This window comes from Chelon labrosus (assembly GCF_963514085.1).
Source record: "Chelon labrosus genome assembly, chromosome: 10".
Classification (NCBI taxonomy): domain Eukaryota; kingdom Metazoa; phylum Chordata; class Actinopteri; order Mugiliformes; family Mugilidae; genus Chelon; species Chelon labrosus.
The window spans coordinates 13,379,907-13,398,605 of record NC_140360.1 but is presented as its reverse complement, the minus strand read 5'-3'; the positions used below and the strand labels follow the sequence as shown (position 1 = coordinate 13,398,605).

General features: G+C 41.3%; 2 protein-coding genes across 3 annotated transcripts in view; one reads left to right on the top strand and one right to left on the bottom strand.

Annotated features, from left to right (window-relative positions):
- The first annotated feature begins 1,639 nt into the window (after positions 1-1,639).
- Positions 1,640-16,360, top strand: LOC311493990 (putative helicase mov-10-B.1). The gene is made up of 23 exons (XM_084552817.1): positions 1,640-2,183; positions 2,264-2,366; positions 4,435-4,616; positions 4,899-4,995; positions 5,127-5,268; positions 5,360-5,612; positions 5,740-5,850; positions 6,123-6,303; positions 8,642-8,784; positions 9,222-9,395; positions 9,739-9,851; positions 9,967-10,163; positions 10,420-10,517; positions 11,168-11,265; positions 11,364-11,462; positions 11,576-11,678; positions 11,761-11,878; positions 12,264-12,455; positions 12,580-12,651; positions 13,273-13,398; positions 13,477-13,565; positions 13,688-13,800; positions 13,896-16,360. Exons 1-23 carry the CDS (start codon positions 2,050-2,052, stop codon positions 13,961-13,963), a joined length of 3,006 nt encoding a protein of 1,001 aa, XP_084408943.1. The 5' UTR covers positions 1,640-2,049; the 3' UTR covers positions 13,964-16,360.
- Positions 14,782-18,699, bottom strand: part of LOC311493991 (rho-related GTP-binding protein RhoA-D) — a 20,005-nt gene continuing 16,087 nt past the window's right edge. The window contains exons 4-5 of one of the 2 annotated variants that reach the window (XM_084552819.1): positions 17,862-17,992; positions 14,782-16,691 (exon numbers count right to left, since the gene is read on the bottom strand). In XM_084552819.1, the coding sequence (XP_084408945.1) occupies positions 16,518-16,691; positions 17,862-17,992 (305 nt within the window). In that variant the 3' untranslated portion in view covers positions 14,782-16,517. The remainder of the gene's footprint in view (positions 16,692-17,861; positions 17,993-18,699) is intronic. The other variant, XM_084552818.1, reaches the window with a different exon arrangement.

Here is an 18,699-nt window from a genome sequence, read left to right as displayed (position 1 = left end):
AACTGTTAAAATTGTGGCAGACAAATTTATTTTTGCACACAGCGAGGTCTCTTTGTGAAGAGTGCCTGTTTACATGGAAAGATTAGACCAAATAAGTTATTAAGTAACACATTGTTTCCACTTCCTGCTTCAAATTGAGGAAATGACAGCACAATCAGGATGGCGTGCCAGTGTTGAGCAGAAAATTTTTTGTTATGCGCAGAAATCTCACCGGTCACATCTACACCAGTAAAGCATGAGACACAAAAGGTTATACTGTATTTAAGTGACTTATTTAGTCTCTGGGGCGGTGCAGTAGAGTGGTGGTTAGCGCTGATGCCTCATAGCAACAAGGTTCCAGGTTCGAATCCAGGCCGACTGGGGCCTTTCTGTCTCTCTGTGTTAGCCCTGCGATAGACTGATGATCTGTCTAGGTTGTACCTCGCCTCTCGCACGATGAGGGATAGGGATAGGCTCAACCGTACATGGCCATTTAGAATGATTGATTCAATAAACTTTTGTCTTTTCAATTGTATTTTTACAGCATCAATAACGAGACAAATTGTCTCAAGATGCTTTACAGAACCCGGCCTGAAACACCCAGAGCAAGCACTAAGGTGGCGAGGACAGACTTGAGCAGAATCCAGCTCATATTGGGGGACCCATCTGCTTGAGGCCAGCCGGGAAGGGAAAGCTGCTTCTTACCTGGTATTTGCTCCACCAGGTACAGGTGGTGTGCATGCATTTCTTAACATTAGGAATTATTATTTATTTTTTTATTTTTTTATTTGTCTTGATAAGGCAAAATAGTGACATTGGTGGAATACGTCAAACAAGATAGTGAAAACTCAGGCCTCATCCTTACCTGTGTTCCTTCCAGTAGCACCCCCAGTGACCCCTGGAAAGGTGTGTATCTTGTACCCACATTACTTCCCTGTGTGAAATGTTCCCGAAAATAAAAAGGTCTGGATTCTTTTCAATTCAGCTCCTTACATTAGTCAAAAAAATAGCATAAGTGTAACCTGAATATTTGTAAATAAGTCACATAATCCACAATATATTATAAAAAGTTATAATCCTACTGTCCATTAAACTGGTCTGACTTCTTGTTATGTTACATACCATCCTAATGACTATGTCTTTGCATTGAATGAATCGGTTCACCAATCCTCCTAATGACAGGAATGTATAGTAGTTAATACAGAAGCACACTTTGCCATAACACTGCAGGAAAAAAAAAGACATTTAATCAATAATATTGACTATTGAATAAAGGAATGAGCATCTTTTAAAAATGCGAAGTTGAGAAACTTACAACCAATATTTAATACTTACCTCTTTTAATGTTTATCCATTACTGTTCATACAACAGGGCCTCAATGAGACACCAGTTGACCAACGTTAATAATTAATAATCAAACTGAGAAACGTGAGTAGAATACCACAAGGTTCATGTTCTGAGTAAGTTTAAAAGACAGATTTGTTTCTATGTATGCTGAAAGTTAGATTTGAAAGGATAAATCAGAAATGAAAGCAAAACAGTGAGGTTTCATTTTGGATCTGCATCCATATTGACATATGTCCAATTGGGGGATTGGTGGGTATGTTATGAATATGTTTTGTCCCTTATGAGACCATCTTTTTTTTCTGGATGGACAGACTTACTTATCGTTATTATTATTATTATTATGAAACATGAAGTTGTTATTGCTGACGCATTCAGTGGCTGACTCATCATAAGAAAATGTTTGCTCTGATCATATTTGTTTGAAGTTTATCACCGCAAATATGCGCTTAGGTTTCAACGCGTTAAGTTTCGTTTCTCTGACTGTCTGACGGTGTGGGTGCGCCTGCTTTAATCCCAGCGCTTGACCTATCGCTGCACTACACAACTATTACAACACGCACGGAGAGACACCGCCCGTGTTGACTGTCCAGGAATAGAAAGCGATCAAACATCTCAGGGGTTTCCTGCGAGACGCAAGCGTACAGCAGCCAGAGTTGATTAGCGTTATATCCGTATTCAGACGAGTGTCCTGCACGGTTTTTGGGTAAATTGTATCATTAATCATGGTTAATGTGAAGCTGAGTGTGCGTTGCCAAGTTGGACTGGAGTTCTTTGAGTTTCTGAAGGAGACTGATCGAGCGTCCATCACCGACAGACTTCAACTCAGAGACATTTACAACGATGAATTCAGGATCAGGTGGGTTCTTCATCACATACGAGATCTGTTTTTATAAACGTATCATTGACATACTTAGCTTTAATATGTGTTCATTTTAGGAATGTGGTGGACAGGGATCCAAACTTTGGCTCTGTCCTCTATGCCCTGAAAATATCCAACAAAATAACAAGAAGAAGAGATACTATTCGCTTCAACGCATCGGTAAGCTTTTGTATAGTAGTAGGTGTCTGTATTTTCAGAGCACGTTTTTCCTCCACACTAAATGATAATAGTGATAATGATTATTTTTTTTTCTTTTTTAAGCACGCAGTTTTAAAACCGCTCCTTTTACTTTGAGTTGTGGGTAAATTCAAATCTGACCACATTGTAAATATGCTGCACCAGGTCCAGAGTTCCTGCTGGACTAGTCGGACTAGTTGTCCTGAGCACCAGCTATAAAAACATAAAGACGTGAATGATTCATTGTAAACTATCATCCCAGCAACACATCATCCCAGGAATGCCTTTAGATTAAGGAGTGATGCACATGTTGTTACCATCCCATCACTCAGTGCTCTCTCCTCAAGGGAAAGACGTGTTTTTCACTGCATCCCAGTAGTAACAATGAAAGTTTCTTTTAAAGACCTGTCATGTTAACTCAACAAACTGTAATTTTTGTCATTGAAAACGGTAAAGCTTTTATAATTGGCATCCGTTGTCTAACAAAATTAAGGATGCTTCTGGCTCATTTATCTATTTTTTTTTTCTGTGTAGTTCTATAAATTGATTATTATTATTATTTTTTTAAATTCTAATTTATAAAGGTATTGCTTCGCATGGTGTGCTACACAACATTTTATGTTCACCAAATATTAAAATTTGTATCTGCCACATTATTTTACATTCATAAAACCTTCACAGAATTTATTGTTTTGTTTGAAGTGCAGTGAAGCCATCTAACTTACAATGGAATTTATAACTTTGATGAATATAGGGTCTGGGAATTTGTTGTTCAGATAAGAGATAACTCTGACCTTGCATTCCTGCAGCTGGAGAGGCTGGTGGGGGAAGGGACAGGGAAAAACACAGTCTTTTCTGAAGTGTGAAGTCTCTACCAAGAAAAAGTATCTTTATATAGTGACAGATTTAATTCCATGTCCCTGTGAATGAAGATTCAGCTTGTTACATAATTCATGGGAGGTATCCATTTACTGCAGCTGGCTTGATCTTCCTTCAACCTAGTAAAACACAACAGCTTTTTGTTGTAGTATAAAGTTATTAAGTATTTTCTGAGTTTAAATATTTTAATCATTCAGCAACAATATGGCATATTAAAAAAATTGACTTTTATAGTTAAACCTTCTTCTTATATTTAAAACATATTGACTCAAATAGCTACCAGGGACTTTATTTACCTCCAGCTTCTATTAAACATTTGCCTTTATTTCAAATTCCCTATGTCTGCTAAGGATAACTATAATATTTTAGTTCAAGTCATTGTTTTGATCAGCTCCTGTTAGCTCAGTAATAAAACTCTTCTGTTATTGTTCAAAAATAAAAGCTTGGTAACGTTTCAGTGCACAGCAGCTCAGGAAGGGCGTATTTGTGAAACATGGGGCTTTTACCTTACCACTGATGTTGCCTCAATGTAAAGCCATGACTTGTGAAACTGAAACTAATGCGATCAGCCCGCTTGACAGCTTGAGATGTCACAGACTACCTCTACCTCAACTTTTACGACTTGAAGCAAATTCCTGACGATGACTGTTTTCGATGACTGCATCTTGTTGGAGGTGGCTGCTGCTGCCGCCATCAGGGAGTGTTATTGCTTTGGGGTGGGGGTGCCTGGTCTGGTTTAGGTGGTGCTACATGTCTAAGTATCATCCACACGAATGCCAGGTCCAAAAGTTTCCCAGCAGAACATTGAATTGTCACAAGATGGTGAATGATATTTACTTCTTCTGTCAGTAGTTTTAATGTCAAACAAACAAAATGTTAACAAACTCCAAATTATGTTGCATGGTGATAACAACATTTAAACTTAAAGTTATCCTTGCATTTTTCTTCCGTTCTCTTTTTCCAATAGAATTCATGCATCTTTAAATCCAAAGCATTTTGGTGCTTATAACTTAGGAGGTTTCACAAGGATATAATAAAATACTAAAATGTTTTACTCCGTATCTCAGCTGCTTCGTTTAACAGCTGCTCCAGCCTCTGTGACCCAGACTGTCTGATAAAATATATATAAAATGTGTTATATAAAAGTGACATGAAGTGATGATCTGCACAGGTCCAAGCTCTTTTTCTGGACCAGTGGCACACACCCAGGGCCCGTCAGCCACAGCCTGTCCAGAATGGAGCAGCCAGCCCTGGGACACCACAGAATCACACCTCCGCAGATGAGGCAGAGACGGGAGTGAGAGCTCGTAGAAAAATGGCCTGTCTTCTGATGAACCAACTCAGGACAGACAGGTACCACGACAGACTCCCTTTTCTGAAATCTGTCTGCATGTTTTTATACCTTAATGGCACATAGAAGATACTTCTTCAGTTTCTTTTTACACTTTCGATTAAAGAAAGCTGGGATCTAGTTTTGGTAAAGGTAATTTACAATCGGTCCCAACACAATATTCTGAATTATTGGAGTGTCTTTAAGATCTGTCTGTGTTTTTACACTCCAAACATCTATCCTTCTCTGCTGCCTGTATTACTTGAAGTCGGTAACTCATAACGTTTACTCTTTGGCACCCACAGGTCTCAGTTCATCGCTGACAAACATGGTGTCCGCATCACCAGCGAGCAGACGTTTGAGAACGGAAAACTAAGCTTGTTTGTGGAGAACACATATGAGGTATTTATGCTGTGAAATTGCACCCCCTTCTCTGAGAGTCATCGACCGAAACATAAAAAAATAGTATTGGTCACGGTTTGGACTCACAATCTACTACATACATTGTGTTTTCCAATTTCTTTTTGTGATAGAGCTTGATAACTCTGAATGTGGAGAACAATGGAACAGAAGCTGTGTATTTCACTTACTACACTGCACTGCACTGGCTCAGAAACTTCAAGCTGACTGACGAGCACAAAGTGACCAAACAGAACCCGCTGTCACTAAAACCCGGTAAATATCCGTTAGTTGATTCCACATTTGATAAGTAGCTCTGGGTATAATAAGCCACTATGAAGACACTAAACTCCTGGTCTGTTCTCAGGTGACTCCTATGAAATCCAGGTCCACTTCAGCAGCGATTTCGTTGGTTACTATCCAGCTACACTGGCCTTTGAGTTCAAACCAGACTTACAGCCCTCCTCCACTTCCTTCCACATAGTACGCTACATTGAGGCCGTGTGTAGAACTTCTCTTGGAGTAGAGCTGGCACCTATAGCCCCTTACAAACCTCGCTCCCTCCCTGCCTGGACTCCGGAGATTCTTTGCACGATTGTGGATGGGCTGCGACCTGAAGGGTAATACTAATTAATTAACACACTTCAAAACATACTACACAGTAAATGTAAAAATATAAAGGCTGCGTGTCCTATAAGTTGTCTCTTAGTGATAAATAACCTTTTAATTGTTTTCTCCTATTTCCAGGCTGTCAGTGATGAGGCTGCAATATGTGGTTGAAGTAAAACAGTATAAAATACCAGCAGACATAAACCAGCTCATCAAGTTACTGAAGCAGCCTACCTTCTCTGATGAAAGGTAAACTCACACAAAGGTAGCTTTGACACTTCGAGTCAACTTTGTCCTCAAAGTTGATGCGTTAGAAGCAGGAAAAATGGGCAAATGGAAGGATCTTAGTGACTTAGACAAGAGATATATTTTTATGGCTAGACGACTGGGTCAGAGCTCAAAACCACAAAAAGTGGTGAAGCGGCAACAGGGTCATAGGCAGCCGTGGCTCACTGATTCACATGGGGGAGTGTGTGCTAGCTCCAACAGATGTCAATATACTTTTTATGTGGTCTATTTAGAAGGGCCTTGCTGGAGAGCCCCCTGAGCTGGGAGAACTACTCCAAGAAGTTCCAGATTCTGCTGTATCTGGAGGAGCAACAGATGGAGGTTGACATCAGGAGATACAACATCCCCAACGAAGATAAGGAATACGCCGTCATGACAAAAGACGAAAGGATGAAGAAACTCTTAATTCTAGAGGTATGGTGTGCAGTAGTGGCTCTGGTTGTGAAGAGCATCGGCAAAATAAACAGCTCTGAAAGTTGGACAGATTATTATTGAAATATCACAACGGTAATTTGTCCCTTTAAAAGCATGTGTCCGATTTCACGTTTCTATTTCCTGTGTATTAACAAATGCTGTATTAGAAGCAAAAAAAAAAAAGATACAAAAGTAGACAAAACATTATAGGGTTATTATAAAATGTCATTTCCAGCTTGATCTCATGGTGGCAGTGTTGTCTCACTGTTATAGTGCCTAAACCGACATACAATGCCTGGCCAAAAAAAAGTCACCACCTGGATTTAACTAAGCAAACAGGTACGAGCCTCCTGTTGGATAATTACTGCATGGGTGATTATCTTTCAGCTGGCAACAAGTTTTTTAATCCCGACTGATGCAATGAGTAGCTTCTAATTTCTCAAACAACCATGTCGAAAGACACATCCGTGGTTGTGGAAAAGATGTTAGTCTGTTTGAGAAGGGTCAAATCACTGGCAAGCATAAAGTAGAGAAAACATCTAAGGAGATTGTAGAAACTACTAAAATTGAGTTGAGAACTGTCCGATGCATTATTAAAAACTGGAAGGATAGTGGAGAACCATCGTCTTCGAGGAAGAAATGTGGTGGGAAAAAAAGTCCTGATTGATCATGATCACTTAAACTTTTGGTGAAATCAAATCGAAGAAAAACAACAGTAGAACTCAGGGCTATGTTTAATAGTGAAAGTACATTGTACGTTCCACACATATAATGAAGGGAACTCAAGGGATTGGGACTGAACAGCTGTGTAGCCTTAAGAAAACCACTAATCAGTGAGGATAACCAGAAAAAAAGGCTTCAAGTTGCTAGGGAGCATAAAGATTGGACTCTGGAGCAATGGAAGAAGGTCATGTGGTCTGATGAGTCCAGATTTACCCTGTTCCAGAGTGATGGGGGCGTCAGGGTAAGAAAAGAGGCAGATGAAGTGATGCACCCATCATGCCTAGTGCCTACTGTACAAGCCTGTGGGGGCAGTGCTATGATCTGGGGTTGCTGCAGTTGCTCAGGTCTAGGTTCAGCAACATTATGTGTCCAAAGAATGAGGTCAGCTGACTACCTGAATATACTGAATGACCAGGTTATTCCATCAATAGATTTTTTTCTTCCCTGATATATTCCAAGATGACAATGTCAGGATTCATGGGGCTCAGATTGCGAAAGAGTGGTTCAGGGAGCATGAGACATCATTTTCACACATGGATTGGCCACCACAGAGTCCAGACCTTAACCCCATTGAGAATCTTTGGGATGTGCTGGAGAAGGCTTTGTGCTGTGGTCAGACTCTTTCATCATCAATACAAGATCTTGGTGAAAAATGAATGCAACACTGGATGGAAATAAATCTTGTGACATTGGAGAAGCTTAACGAAACAATGCCACAGAGAATGCGTACTGTAATCACATCTAAAGGCGTTCCAACAAGTGACGACTTTTTTTTTGGCCAGGCAGTGTATAATGATACAGAGATGTCTGTGGCTTATTGTCACAGTAGTGTCATTATTTTTTCACAAAATATATTTTGACATATATTCATGAGGGATGCATTCCACTTGGTTTGAATACTCAGTTCCATTAAGTGTCCCAGCAAGCCATGACAGTGAAAAGACAACATGTCTACTGTGAAACGGCTCTAATGATACTGCAGCTACCTTACGGGTTTAGTTCAAAGCTGTATTTTCAACAGCTCTGCAAATCAAATGTACTTTAGGCTACTGACGATGAAAAATCTGATTTTCATTTCTTAGTTGGGTCATACAGAAGGAGAGCCAGAGCATGAAAATGAAAAAGCCATCTTTGCACATGTCATATGATATGAATGATACACTCAATCAGCAGAGCCAAGAACAGTTAGGATGAGAGAATCTCAAATGGTTTCCTCAAAACTGCTGCTTTAAAAAAAAAAAAAATATATATATATAAATATAAATATAAATATAAATTTCCGGAACAATGTCCAACTTTGTAAGCAGAAGATCTTAATCATTGTCCTGGTACTCATTGCTATACAGCTGCTGTGGCCACACATAGAGGAAAACTCTGCAGTGCAGTAGTGTGTGGTTTGTGAACTAACCACAAGCATATGAGTGTGATTTTTAATTTTTTGTTAATCATATTTTTTGTATGATTGTTAATGCTAGTACTAGGATATGAAACGGTACATTCCTGAGGCCAGGTTGTGATGTCGTATGGTAAATGATGGCGAATGAAGACGTCACCCTGCATATTTGCTGATATAAAAAGTAATTCTTGCTTTTTTCAATTCCTATCAATCTACCAGGTACCTGGTGTGTCTGAGAACCGCCCGTCTGTGCTACGAGGAGATAAGCTGCTGGTGTATCCTGAAGGAGAGAAAGGGGTGAAGTACTGCGGCTACGTCCACAGTGTGAACCTGGACAGTGTCAAACTGGGCTTCAGCTCACAGTAAGATCAAGACAGAAGACAGTTGTCCTAACTTTTCTTGAAATGCTTGTCTGTGACGAGAGTAACACAAGGGGGAAAGTTCAGGAGAAAACTTTCAACACTATACTCAAAGGGCTCTCTATAGTGTTATAAAAGACAAACAGTTCAAATGTGTAACTGTTGGAACTACAGGTTATATATGACCTGTAGTGTCCTGTTAGAGCACGTATGCTTCCTGTATGAGTCTTTGTCTTCAAGGAGTCCTGTGGTCCCCTCCCTACAGTCAGACCCAATAGTCAAAGTTTCAGTTTCACAAGCAGCAGCTTGGACTGTCAGCAGGAGATGGCAAAAAAACATAATACGTAACAGAATAATAAAAAGTTAAAGAATTACGAAGAATTATGAAGAGTAATTTTTTTGGTATCTAATATGGAAACCGTTTCAAAATGTCTTTACAGATTGCTGGCTCGCTGGATCGATGGCATGAAGTTCCATGTTGAGTTCACTATCAGCCGGCTGACCTTGCGTCTTCAGCACAGAGCAGCTGAATTTGCTACGTTGCACAGACTGGGGAACGTGTTGTTTCCAAGTGCACCTCTCCGCCCCTGTCCAAAAGAACTTCCCAAACCTCTGTGAGTGTGGAACGTAAGATATTAACTGGGCTGCACATGTGACCACACCAGTCGGCTACGGCTCGGTTGATGGTCCGCTGAAGATTTCAAATGGTAAAAGTAAAAACACACAAAATCCATGCCGGTACAAACAATGTTGAAAAATGCTAAGCATATTCAGCTAAGTACACATCAAAAAAGCATTTTTCCAGCTTTGACATGACATGAAAGTGGTGCAGCCTCAGTTCATTTTTACTGAATACAGAGCTAAATGAGGATCCCAACAGTAATACTACCGCTGCATTGGATAAACGATTAATGGAGATAGTTTAAGGAAGTTTCTTACCCATGTTTCTGTTGATAGGCTATTTGACAGGAAGCTGGAGAAAAACCTGGAGCAGTATCAAGCAGTGCAACACATTGTAGCCGGCTCATCCAAACCTGCCCCTTACCTGGTGTTTGGTCCACCTGGAACAGGTACTGCACACTCTTCTTTGGTTGTCTTTAGAGAGCTGTGTAAGCAATTTCTAAAGACAACATTCTCCTCAATAATCCAGAAATTCTTTATTCTGAACTTCTTTGTTCCGTTCAGGCAAAACTGTGACTGTGGTGGAGGCCATCAAGCAGATAGAGAAGACCGAGGCGTCCTGCCACATTCTGGCCTGTGCTCCCTCAAACAGCGCTGCTGATCTGCTCTGCAAGAAGATTTTGGACCATGTGGATGAACGTAAAGTGCACCGCATGTACGCCTCCAGCCGGGATCCAGGGGTTGTCCCTGATAGATTGAAGGTCAGTGCTCTTGTCTTCCAAGTAATTACAATTGACACTTCAGTGCACGAATATTGTTTTTGGTATGAGGCATTTCTTTCATTCAGAAAGTAACGCCTTCTCTATCCATTCAAATTGTGACATTAAATCATTCAGTTAGATTATCTACCCCCTTGCTGGACTCAATGATTAATGCTTCCTGGTCATTTATATGTTTGATATTGATATTGTTGAATTTTTAAGCATTTGTTTAAAAGGACATTGTGGCATTTCACAGGCATGCTCTAACCTGGAAGGTGACGGTTATGTTTTTCAAGCTAAAGAGAAGCTGATGGAGTATAGGATCATGGTCACCACACTGTTAACAGCTGGACGGTACTCAATCACTCACACTGCACTCTGCTACATGCATGGCACAAAAGTAACATTTTTACAGGTTGCATACTATCATTCACCGATCAGGCATAACATTATGACCGCCTGGCTAATACTGTATAGGTCTCTCTTGTGCCTCCAACACACTTCTGGCTCATCAGAGAACGGATATAGGCCTTCTGAGGGTGTCCTGTGGTGTCTGGCAACAGAATCTTGGTCTTTGGGTCCTATGGGTTGAGGGGAGGGGCCTCTGTGGTTCATCCCACAGATAGTTGATCAGTTTGGGATCTAGTGAATTTGGAGGCCAGGTCAACACCTTGTGCTGTTTTTGTTTTTGTGTGTCTGGCTGCTGCCATCAAGGAGTGTCATTGCTATGGGGTGGGGGTGCCTGGTCTGGTCTGGGTGGGTGGCTCATGTCTAAGTAACGTTCACATGAATGCCAGGTCCAAAAGTTTACCAGCAGAACATTGTATTGTCACAAGATGGTCAATGTTATTTACTTCTCCTGTCAGTGGTTTTAATGTTGTGGCTGATTGATGCATTTACAACCTGTTTGTGCTTTCCGCCATTCAAATTACAGTTGAAACGGATACAGATAAACTTTCCAGATGTATGTTCACTGACTTGTACGTTCTTTTGGGTGTCTGCAGGCTGGTCTCAGGAGGCATTCCTGCAGGACATTTCACTCACATCTTTGTGGACGAAGCAGGACATGCTGTGGAGACCGAATGTTTAGTTCCTCTGGCAGGTAAAAAAAAACAAACAAAAAAAAAAAAACAGCAGTGTAATAATTATACTGAGCTTTCTTTACACAAAGGCTGATTTTCTGTTGTCCATGGTACAAAGGGTTGCTCAATGCAGAGTCTGGTCAGGTTGTTCTGGCTGGAGACCCCAAGCAGCTTGGACCCATTCTCCGATCTCCTTTTGCCCTGAAATATGGCATGGGTAGGTACAGATACACACTCATACTGCTTTGTGCATGACTAATATGGACTTACTGCCTTACCCGTGTGTGTGTGTACTACTGCTGCATAGTGAAAAGCCTGTGCTTTCTGCAGGAGTGTCACTTCTGGAGCGCTTGATGACTGATTTCCCTCTGTACCTGAAGGAGGAGGGCAAATACAACCCCTGTTACGTCACCAAACTGCTACGCAACTACAGGTGCCGATGGCAAAGATGGTGGTTTTAGGTCACTCACTGACAAAAATGATGTACTGATTTATTTTTATTTTTTTTCCTTCAGGTCCCATCCTGCCATTCTGAAGATTCCCAACGAGCTCTTCTATGACGGAGAGCTGGAGGTCTGCGCAGATGAAATTATACGCAACTCCTACTGCACATGGGAACCCCTCCCAAAGAGGGTAATGACACTTTTAGTCCACATATACTGTACAGTACATGTGCAGACAGAAATCCCAATGCGGCTGGAGCTCAAGACATATTCCAGTTATAATCTTGTCCGTTTTAAACTCATTCTAGAGATCAAGCAAATGTTTGATTGCGATTTTTGTTTTAGTTTAATCTTTTGTTTATATGTTTTATTTTATATTATTTAAGTTTAACCACGACCCCCGCCTCTCGCCCAGTGACAGCTGGGATAGGCTCCAGCAGACCCCGCGACCCTTAACAGGAATAAGCGGGTGCAGAAGATGAATTAAATTAATGAATGAAAGTTTAACCACTTTCCCGCCGCATAAGTGTGCCTAAAATACACAATACAAAAAATATTTCTTATGTACCTTTCAGAACTTCCCAGTTATCTTCCACGGGGTGACCGGTGTTGACGAGCGTGAGGCCAACAGTCCTTCATTCTTCAACATAACAGAAGTGGAGGTGTTGATGTCCTACGTAAGAAAACTTCTGGAGTCGGATGGCAAGAAGGGCCGGTCCACTATTGAACCAAAAGACATAGGCATCATCGCCCCCTATAGGAAGCAGGTCCTAACTATTTCCACTCATCACATGTTGAATACGTGGTTACTGCCAATTCCAATTCACAGGTGTGTTTCTAATTATGTTTAGATTAAAAGCTGAAGCAGTTTTTTTTTCTGGATGTTTACAGGTGCAGAAGATCCGCAAGGCCCTGGAAAAAGTTGGGAAAGATTTTCCACGTAAGGACATGACGGCTCTCAAGGTGACTTATTTATAGTAGTGTTAGTATTTGCACTGAAACAACATGAAACGCAGAACACCCAATGTGTCTTGAATATACACCAGTCAGCCACAACATTATGACCACTAACAGGAGACGTAAATAACATTGACCATCTTGTGACAATTCAATGTTCTGCTGGGAAACTTTTGGACCTGGCATTCATTCATATGGATGTTACTTAGACATGTAGCACCCACCTAGACCAGACCAGGCACCCCCACCCCATAGCAATGACACTCCTTGATGACAGCAGCCATCCCCAGCAGGATGCAGCCTGACACAGGCACACACACACAAATGGTTTAAGAACAACTCAAAAAAACATGAAAAACAGCACAAGGTGTTGACCTGGCCTCCAAATTCACCAGATCCCCAACTGATCAAGTATCTGTGGGATGCACTGGAACAAGCCTGATCTACCTCCTCAACCCATGGGACCCATAGGCCCCCACTAACAACATTATGTTACCAGACACCCTCAGAAGGTCCTTGTCCATTCTCTGATGAGTCAGAACTGTTTTGGAGGCACAAGAGACACCTACACAATATTAGGCAGGTGGTTGTAATGTTATGCCTGATCGGTGTGTACTTGTGTGTCAGGTTGGCTCAGTGGAGGAGTTCCAAGGCCAGGAGAGGATGGTGATCTTGGTGTCTGCAGTTCGGAGCAGCAAGAATTACTTGGAGACGGACAAAAAGTTCAGCCTGGGCTTTGTCAAGAATGAGAAGGTACATAATGAAAACACATTCACATTCACTGCGTACGTGTACATACTATTCTGACGCGTTCATTTTTTTCTTGTCCAGAGATTCAATGTGGCTGTGACTCGAGCCAAAGCCCTGCTGATTGTTGTGGGAAACCCCGTTGTGCTGAACGTGGATGATGTCTGGGGCCGGTATGCTTCAGATTTTTACCTCTGCTTTCAGAATTCATACGTTAATGTTTGCATTTAATTTCAATAAATACATTGAAGAGTGCAGTCCCTGTTAGCAGCGTCATCGTTCTCCTTGTCCACAGATTCATCCAGTACTGCAAAGATGAAGGAGGATACACTGGCTACGTTCAAGCGGAGGAAGAGGACGACATTTTAGCTAGACTTTCAATTCTCTGTATTGAGATTAATGCTCAAGGTACAATACAGGAGTTTATTTTAATGGGTAAATCCCTAATATTTATATTTTGAAATTACTGTCCACCTTAAATTTCTTCCTGTTTGTTTTCTCAGTTGAGATTGAGACTGAAGAGAGTGAAGTTCAGCAGCAACTGGATCCTGAATGGAGGAACGACCTGTGAGCAACTGGATACCTTGGACTTCCTCTAGCACCTGAAGAGATATGTTTTGAGTTTAATTAGGTAAATGTTTTCACCAGATATTAAAAGGGCTCATTAGCACCTTTGTTAATTAAACTACCAATGTGGAGGATTTAGGGGTGTCTTGCTGTGAGGCTGCAGATTGCACCAAATCGAATGCCCCCCCCCCCCCCCAAATGACCAATGTTACCTTCCACTGCTGTCAATAGGTCGCCCTAAATCCTGCACACTGGACCATTAAAGGTATGAAAGACAGCCAGTATTTATAAGACGTATAAAATCTTAAATACAAGCAACAAGACCTGGACATGGAGGACAGAGAATGTATTGATGTTTGTTTACAGCTGTCTCAGTGGACACAAAACGGCTGCAATCACTGTTTTAATGCAGGGACTTGAATATTCAATTTTAAATTTTATACTGGAAAATGTATTTTGCCAACAACTACTCAGGTTTGTTATTTAGGTCTGTCCATGTATGAGGAGACCGTCAGTCTATACGGCTGCTTTATTCATATATATATATATATATCAAATGAAGCGTTTTGAAAAAGCATGTAAACCAGATGATATTTTCTGAATAAAAAAAAAAAATCTATGAAATTATGTAAAATATGAAATGGATGTTCACTGAATCCTTTCTCCTACCAGATGATCACGTTTGAATCGTTTGCCATTTGTCCTGTTTTCTGTTAAATCCCACTTTGATACCCAAAAGTAAGATCCATAGTAATTTGTAATAAACTGACTTGAACATTAAAAAAAAAAGAAGGTAACATTTATGTAGTATTTCAAAAATACTTTATTAACATGTTTGTCTCATCCAGACTTTCAACACATCCCACTCCTGTTTACAAAGCATCATCACAATCAACATTTTCTCTTGGAACATGGGGTTTGACGTTTAAGACAGAGGCACTGTCCAGAAATTAGCCCAGGCCCACTACACTGTGATCTCTGTAGACCTGAATGCAGTGGATAAAAGGAAGCTCATCACAGCTGTAGCTTGTGATGGTGGTACGGTCTATTAAATACACCGTATACATACAGGGTGTTTGGGGTTCTTTGTGGACAGGACTGGATAGAGACTATGTATTGCAGCTCTTCACTTCTGCCTTCAAAGAAATCCTAACCTAACTACAGAGTTCAGATGGAGCTTAAGTATTTTTTGATTCTGTCAGTAAGGAGAATACATTGCTGTAGAAAGTTTTAACCTCTTGACAAAGTTGGCTCTCAGGCTTTCTTTTCAATGCAGTTACATTGCAAAAGCAACTTATGAAGAGCACATAACACATTAGTATAAAAGTACTTTAAAGTTACGGTGTCACTATTTCCAAAACACATGCCCTCTGTTGATACTTCCTGATCTTTAGCGCCCACTAGAGAGAAATTTCGGCAAGGCATTTTGACTCTCCAATCACATTTTAAGGAATGTCCCTGTAGTGTCAAATAGAGGGCTGTTACACACCAACAAACCCTTGGATTCAAATGGCCAACAGGACTACTAGTCTTTGAGAGGGAAAGACAGGAGATGGAATATTGATGAAGACTGTTTGAGCTGCTAGTCTAGTTGTCAGTTGTATTAAAAAAAAATAATAATTTGTAGACATATTAGACCTATATTATTTAATATCCATATGGCTGTTATACAGTGTGCATTCATCCTCAGGAAATCCAGTCCACGGCCGTGAGTGATACTGATCTGAAAAAGAGTTCAGACAGGAGGCAGGACTCGCTGGGGAAAATGTTGGCGACGTCTGTCAGAGCCAGTGTGAGCGCAACTACAAGTATTGTGTCCACAACAATAGGCCACTGTCTCCAGTGCCAGTTCAAGCTATCGCCATGGAGGAGGGACAGACCCAAGGTGCAGTCCAAAACCCTCTCCATACAAATAGTCAGTGCTGCTTCAGTTTATGTAGGTCTCAGTGAATAAACGCAGAGTGAACAGGCTCTAAATTTAGTCCTTTGTGTCAGAAGAGAAAGTGGTGGAAAACAGAGCTCTGCTGACACAGCACTTGGTGAAACAGAGCTTTCGGGGTGTAAAATTAATAGTGGTATAACAAACAGATGAAGGATCGAGACGTGCAAGTTAAAAGGGAAGCAGGGGAAGCAGCAGCTCTAAGCCTATCTGCAACTCATAGCTGTGAGAGAAGGAGTCACTGGGCATGTAGACTGAGACACCCTCCTCTGTAAACAATCATAGCACAGAGGCAGACACATGACGTATCTGTAAAGTATATGCACATATAAATACAAACATACATTCATACATATAGAAGGAAGAGTGATCCTTTGCACAAACAAGTTGGTGTGCTGGTGGAGGAAAACAGAAGAGGAAACAAGCAATAACTGAGTGAGAAACAGAGGGAACAGTTTTTTTTTTTAAAAAAAAGGTTGATTTGTTTTGCTTTAAACAGGTGTGTCAGTCTTTCATATTTGCCTGTGACGTATCTGCATCTGTGAAGTAAGTATAGTCCATGGAAGCCATTGATTTTAGGTTTCTCTAAGTTTGCTCTGAGTGTCGGGGCAGTCCGTCCTCACAGTAGCACACAGCCGCCCCTCTTCTTGCGCTTGCGGACCTGCAGCGCTGCTCTGGTGGCCATCTCGAACACATCCCGCACGCCGTCCTTGGTCTTGGCTGAGCACTCCAGGTAGCCAAAGGCACTGATGCGGTTGACCATGTCCCTGCCCTCTTCAGACTTAACTGGCTCCTGGAGGGTTCATGTACAGACAATGGGTTAAAATGTCTCCGTGTATGGAGTAATGGTCCACAGCCATAGCTATATCTGAGGGGGTTGCACTGTCCATGTAGGTGAAAAAGTTATTTTGGAGGAAAACAATTTCATTCTCTTAAATATTTTTATTACTGGCGGACTACACTCACTGCGTTCATTTGTCTTGTTTAGAAATGTAGGAGGAAAGAAGATGAGAGGGAAAAAATGGGGCAAACAATTGCATGAAATTGTCAACCACGAGGAGTAAAGTGCTGGTGACACCACATGCCACAGCTGGGAAATGGTGCATGTGTATCAGTGGTGTCAAACTTAAATATTTAAGTTCAGGGGCCACATACAGCCCAATCTGATTTCAACTGGGTGTCCATTAAGGAGCCCAATATCTGCTGAATGTGGACATGACAGAAGATGGACGCTGACACGACCAAACGGAAGAGTACTGTCCTGCAAACTTGAGGAGTCACCAGAGGACAAGTTGCTCTTTCTGGGAGAAGCAACACTCATCCCAACAGCAGGGTGCACTGTATAGGACAGAAGTCTGGACTACTTACTGCATATGGCTCTTTGTTATTTATTTAAGTTGGACAGTGCGTTGCTGTTTTTATTTGATTAATTTCAATGACAGTCAAATTTTTATGTTACAGATAAGCTCCTATATGCCAGTCTGTGTTTGGTCTGCTGCACGTGTCGTGTTTTATATATTTATTTTGGGTGGCGGCCAACTGTTCATATAAGCCACTTACAGTGCTCGCTTGTGTTCGGGCAGTTGTAGTGACATTGAGAACGTTCGTTGGCATAAGTATGTCTTCCAGGCTCGTGGAAATACTTTTTGCTGATTCCATACTTGGTCATTTTACAGAAGTTTTGCTTTAGATGTTTTCTGTTTAAAAAGAACCTACTTCAGAGTAAAGTTACCATCCTATTACGTTTACATTACTCTATGTCCCACTGAGAATGATGAGGACTGGGCTCAGGTCTCTAAATTGGAGTGAATTATTTTATTGGGATGGATGATTTATGAGTACCTGCCCGTTCAGATGACATCAGAACCGAGCCATGCCTCACTAATGTGGCCATAAAACATCGAGGTAGATTAGCTCCGCCACAGTTTTCAGCAGTAACACAGCTGCATACAGAAACGCATACCTGTTTCATCTTGGCCAGCTCCCTGCGTGTGTGGTCATCATTCCTAAGGTCCTTCTTGTTTCCCACGAGGATGATCGGGACATTGGGACAAAAGTGTTTCACTTCAGGTGTCCATTTCTCTGGAATGTTCTCTGGAGGAATTTAAAGAATTCAATTAAAATGAGCCACGGCACAGTTCAGCCCAGAGGTTTTTCCCTACAAGGACAGTGGAGAGAGAGTTTCCCTTGTGACTATCCCGACAAACATCAAGAGGTCAGTGACCCCTGGCTGATACATGGGCTGAGCATGTGAGCCGAAGCCAGAGGTTTTCTCTGGAAAGACAGGCCGTTTTCTAGGAACAGCGTCTCTGTCACTGCCCGTATCAAAACACTGGGCCAACAACACACATATCTGGTTATTTAAGACCAAGGTTATTTTCTACAAATTAGTTTGGCCATTTTGCTTCTTTTTAAGGTGGAAACAACTTAATACTATTGATGTTAATCTAGGTTGTTCTGTTGACTGTTATACTGACTATAGGTCATTGAATCATTGTTCAAAATGTACTTTTAACTGGATCTACCTTATGGCTTGTCACACAATTATGCAGCAGTGTAGCTGGCATTCGTTAGGACGACAGCAGAGAGGTTCGTTACAATACCAACAATTTAGTGTTGCTCCAGTTAGTATTCACTTTGAATAAAGTGAATCAGCTACAGTTCAATTCGCCTTTGGCTAAGCCCCGCCCCCCTTAGTTACTGTTGCTACGTCCGACGTTCTCTTCTGGGCTGTGGTTTTCTGGTTATCTATAAGGCTCTGGTATCAACATGGCTTATGCTGTGACAGCTCTTCCTGCTGA

Coding starts and splice junctions, on each gene's coding strand:
- LOC311493990 (XM_084552817.1), top strand. CDS start 2,050: ATGGTTAATGTGAAGCTGAGTGTGCGTTGCCAAGTTGGACTGGAGTTC. Junction 11,463..11,575: donor TGCCCTGAAATATGGCATGG/GTAGGTACAGAT, acceptor TGCTTTCTGCAG/GAGTGTCACTTCTGGAGCGC. Junction 13,399..13,476: donor GCTTTGTCAAGAATGAGAAG/GTACATAATGAA, acceptor TTTCTTGTCCAG/AGATTCAATGTGGCTGTGAC.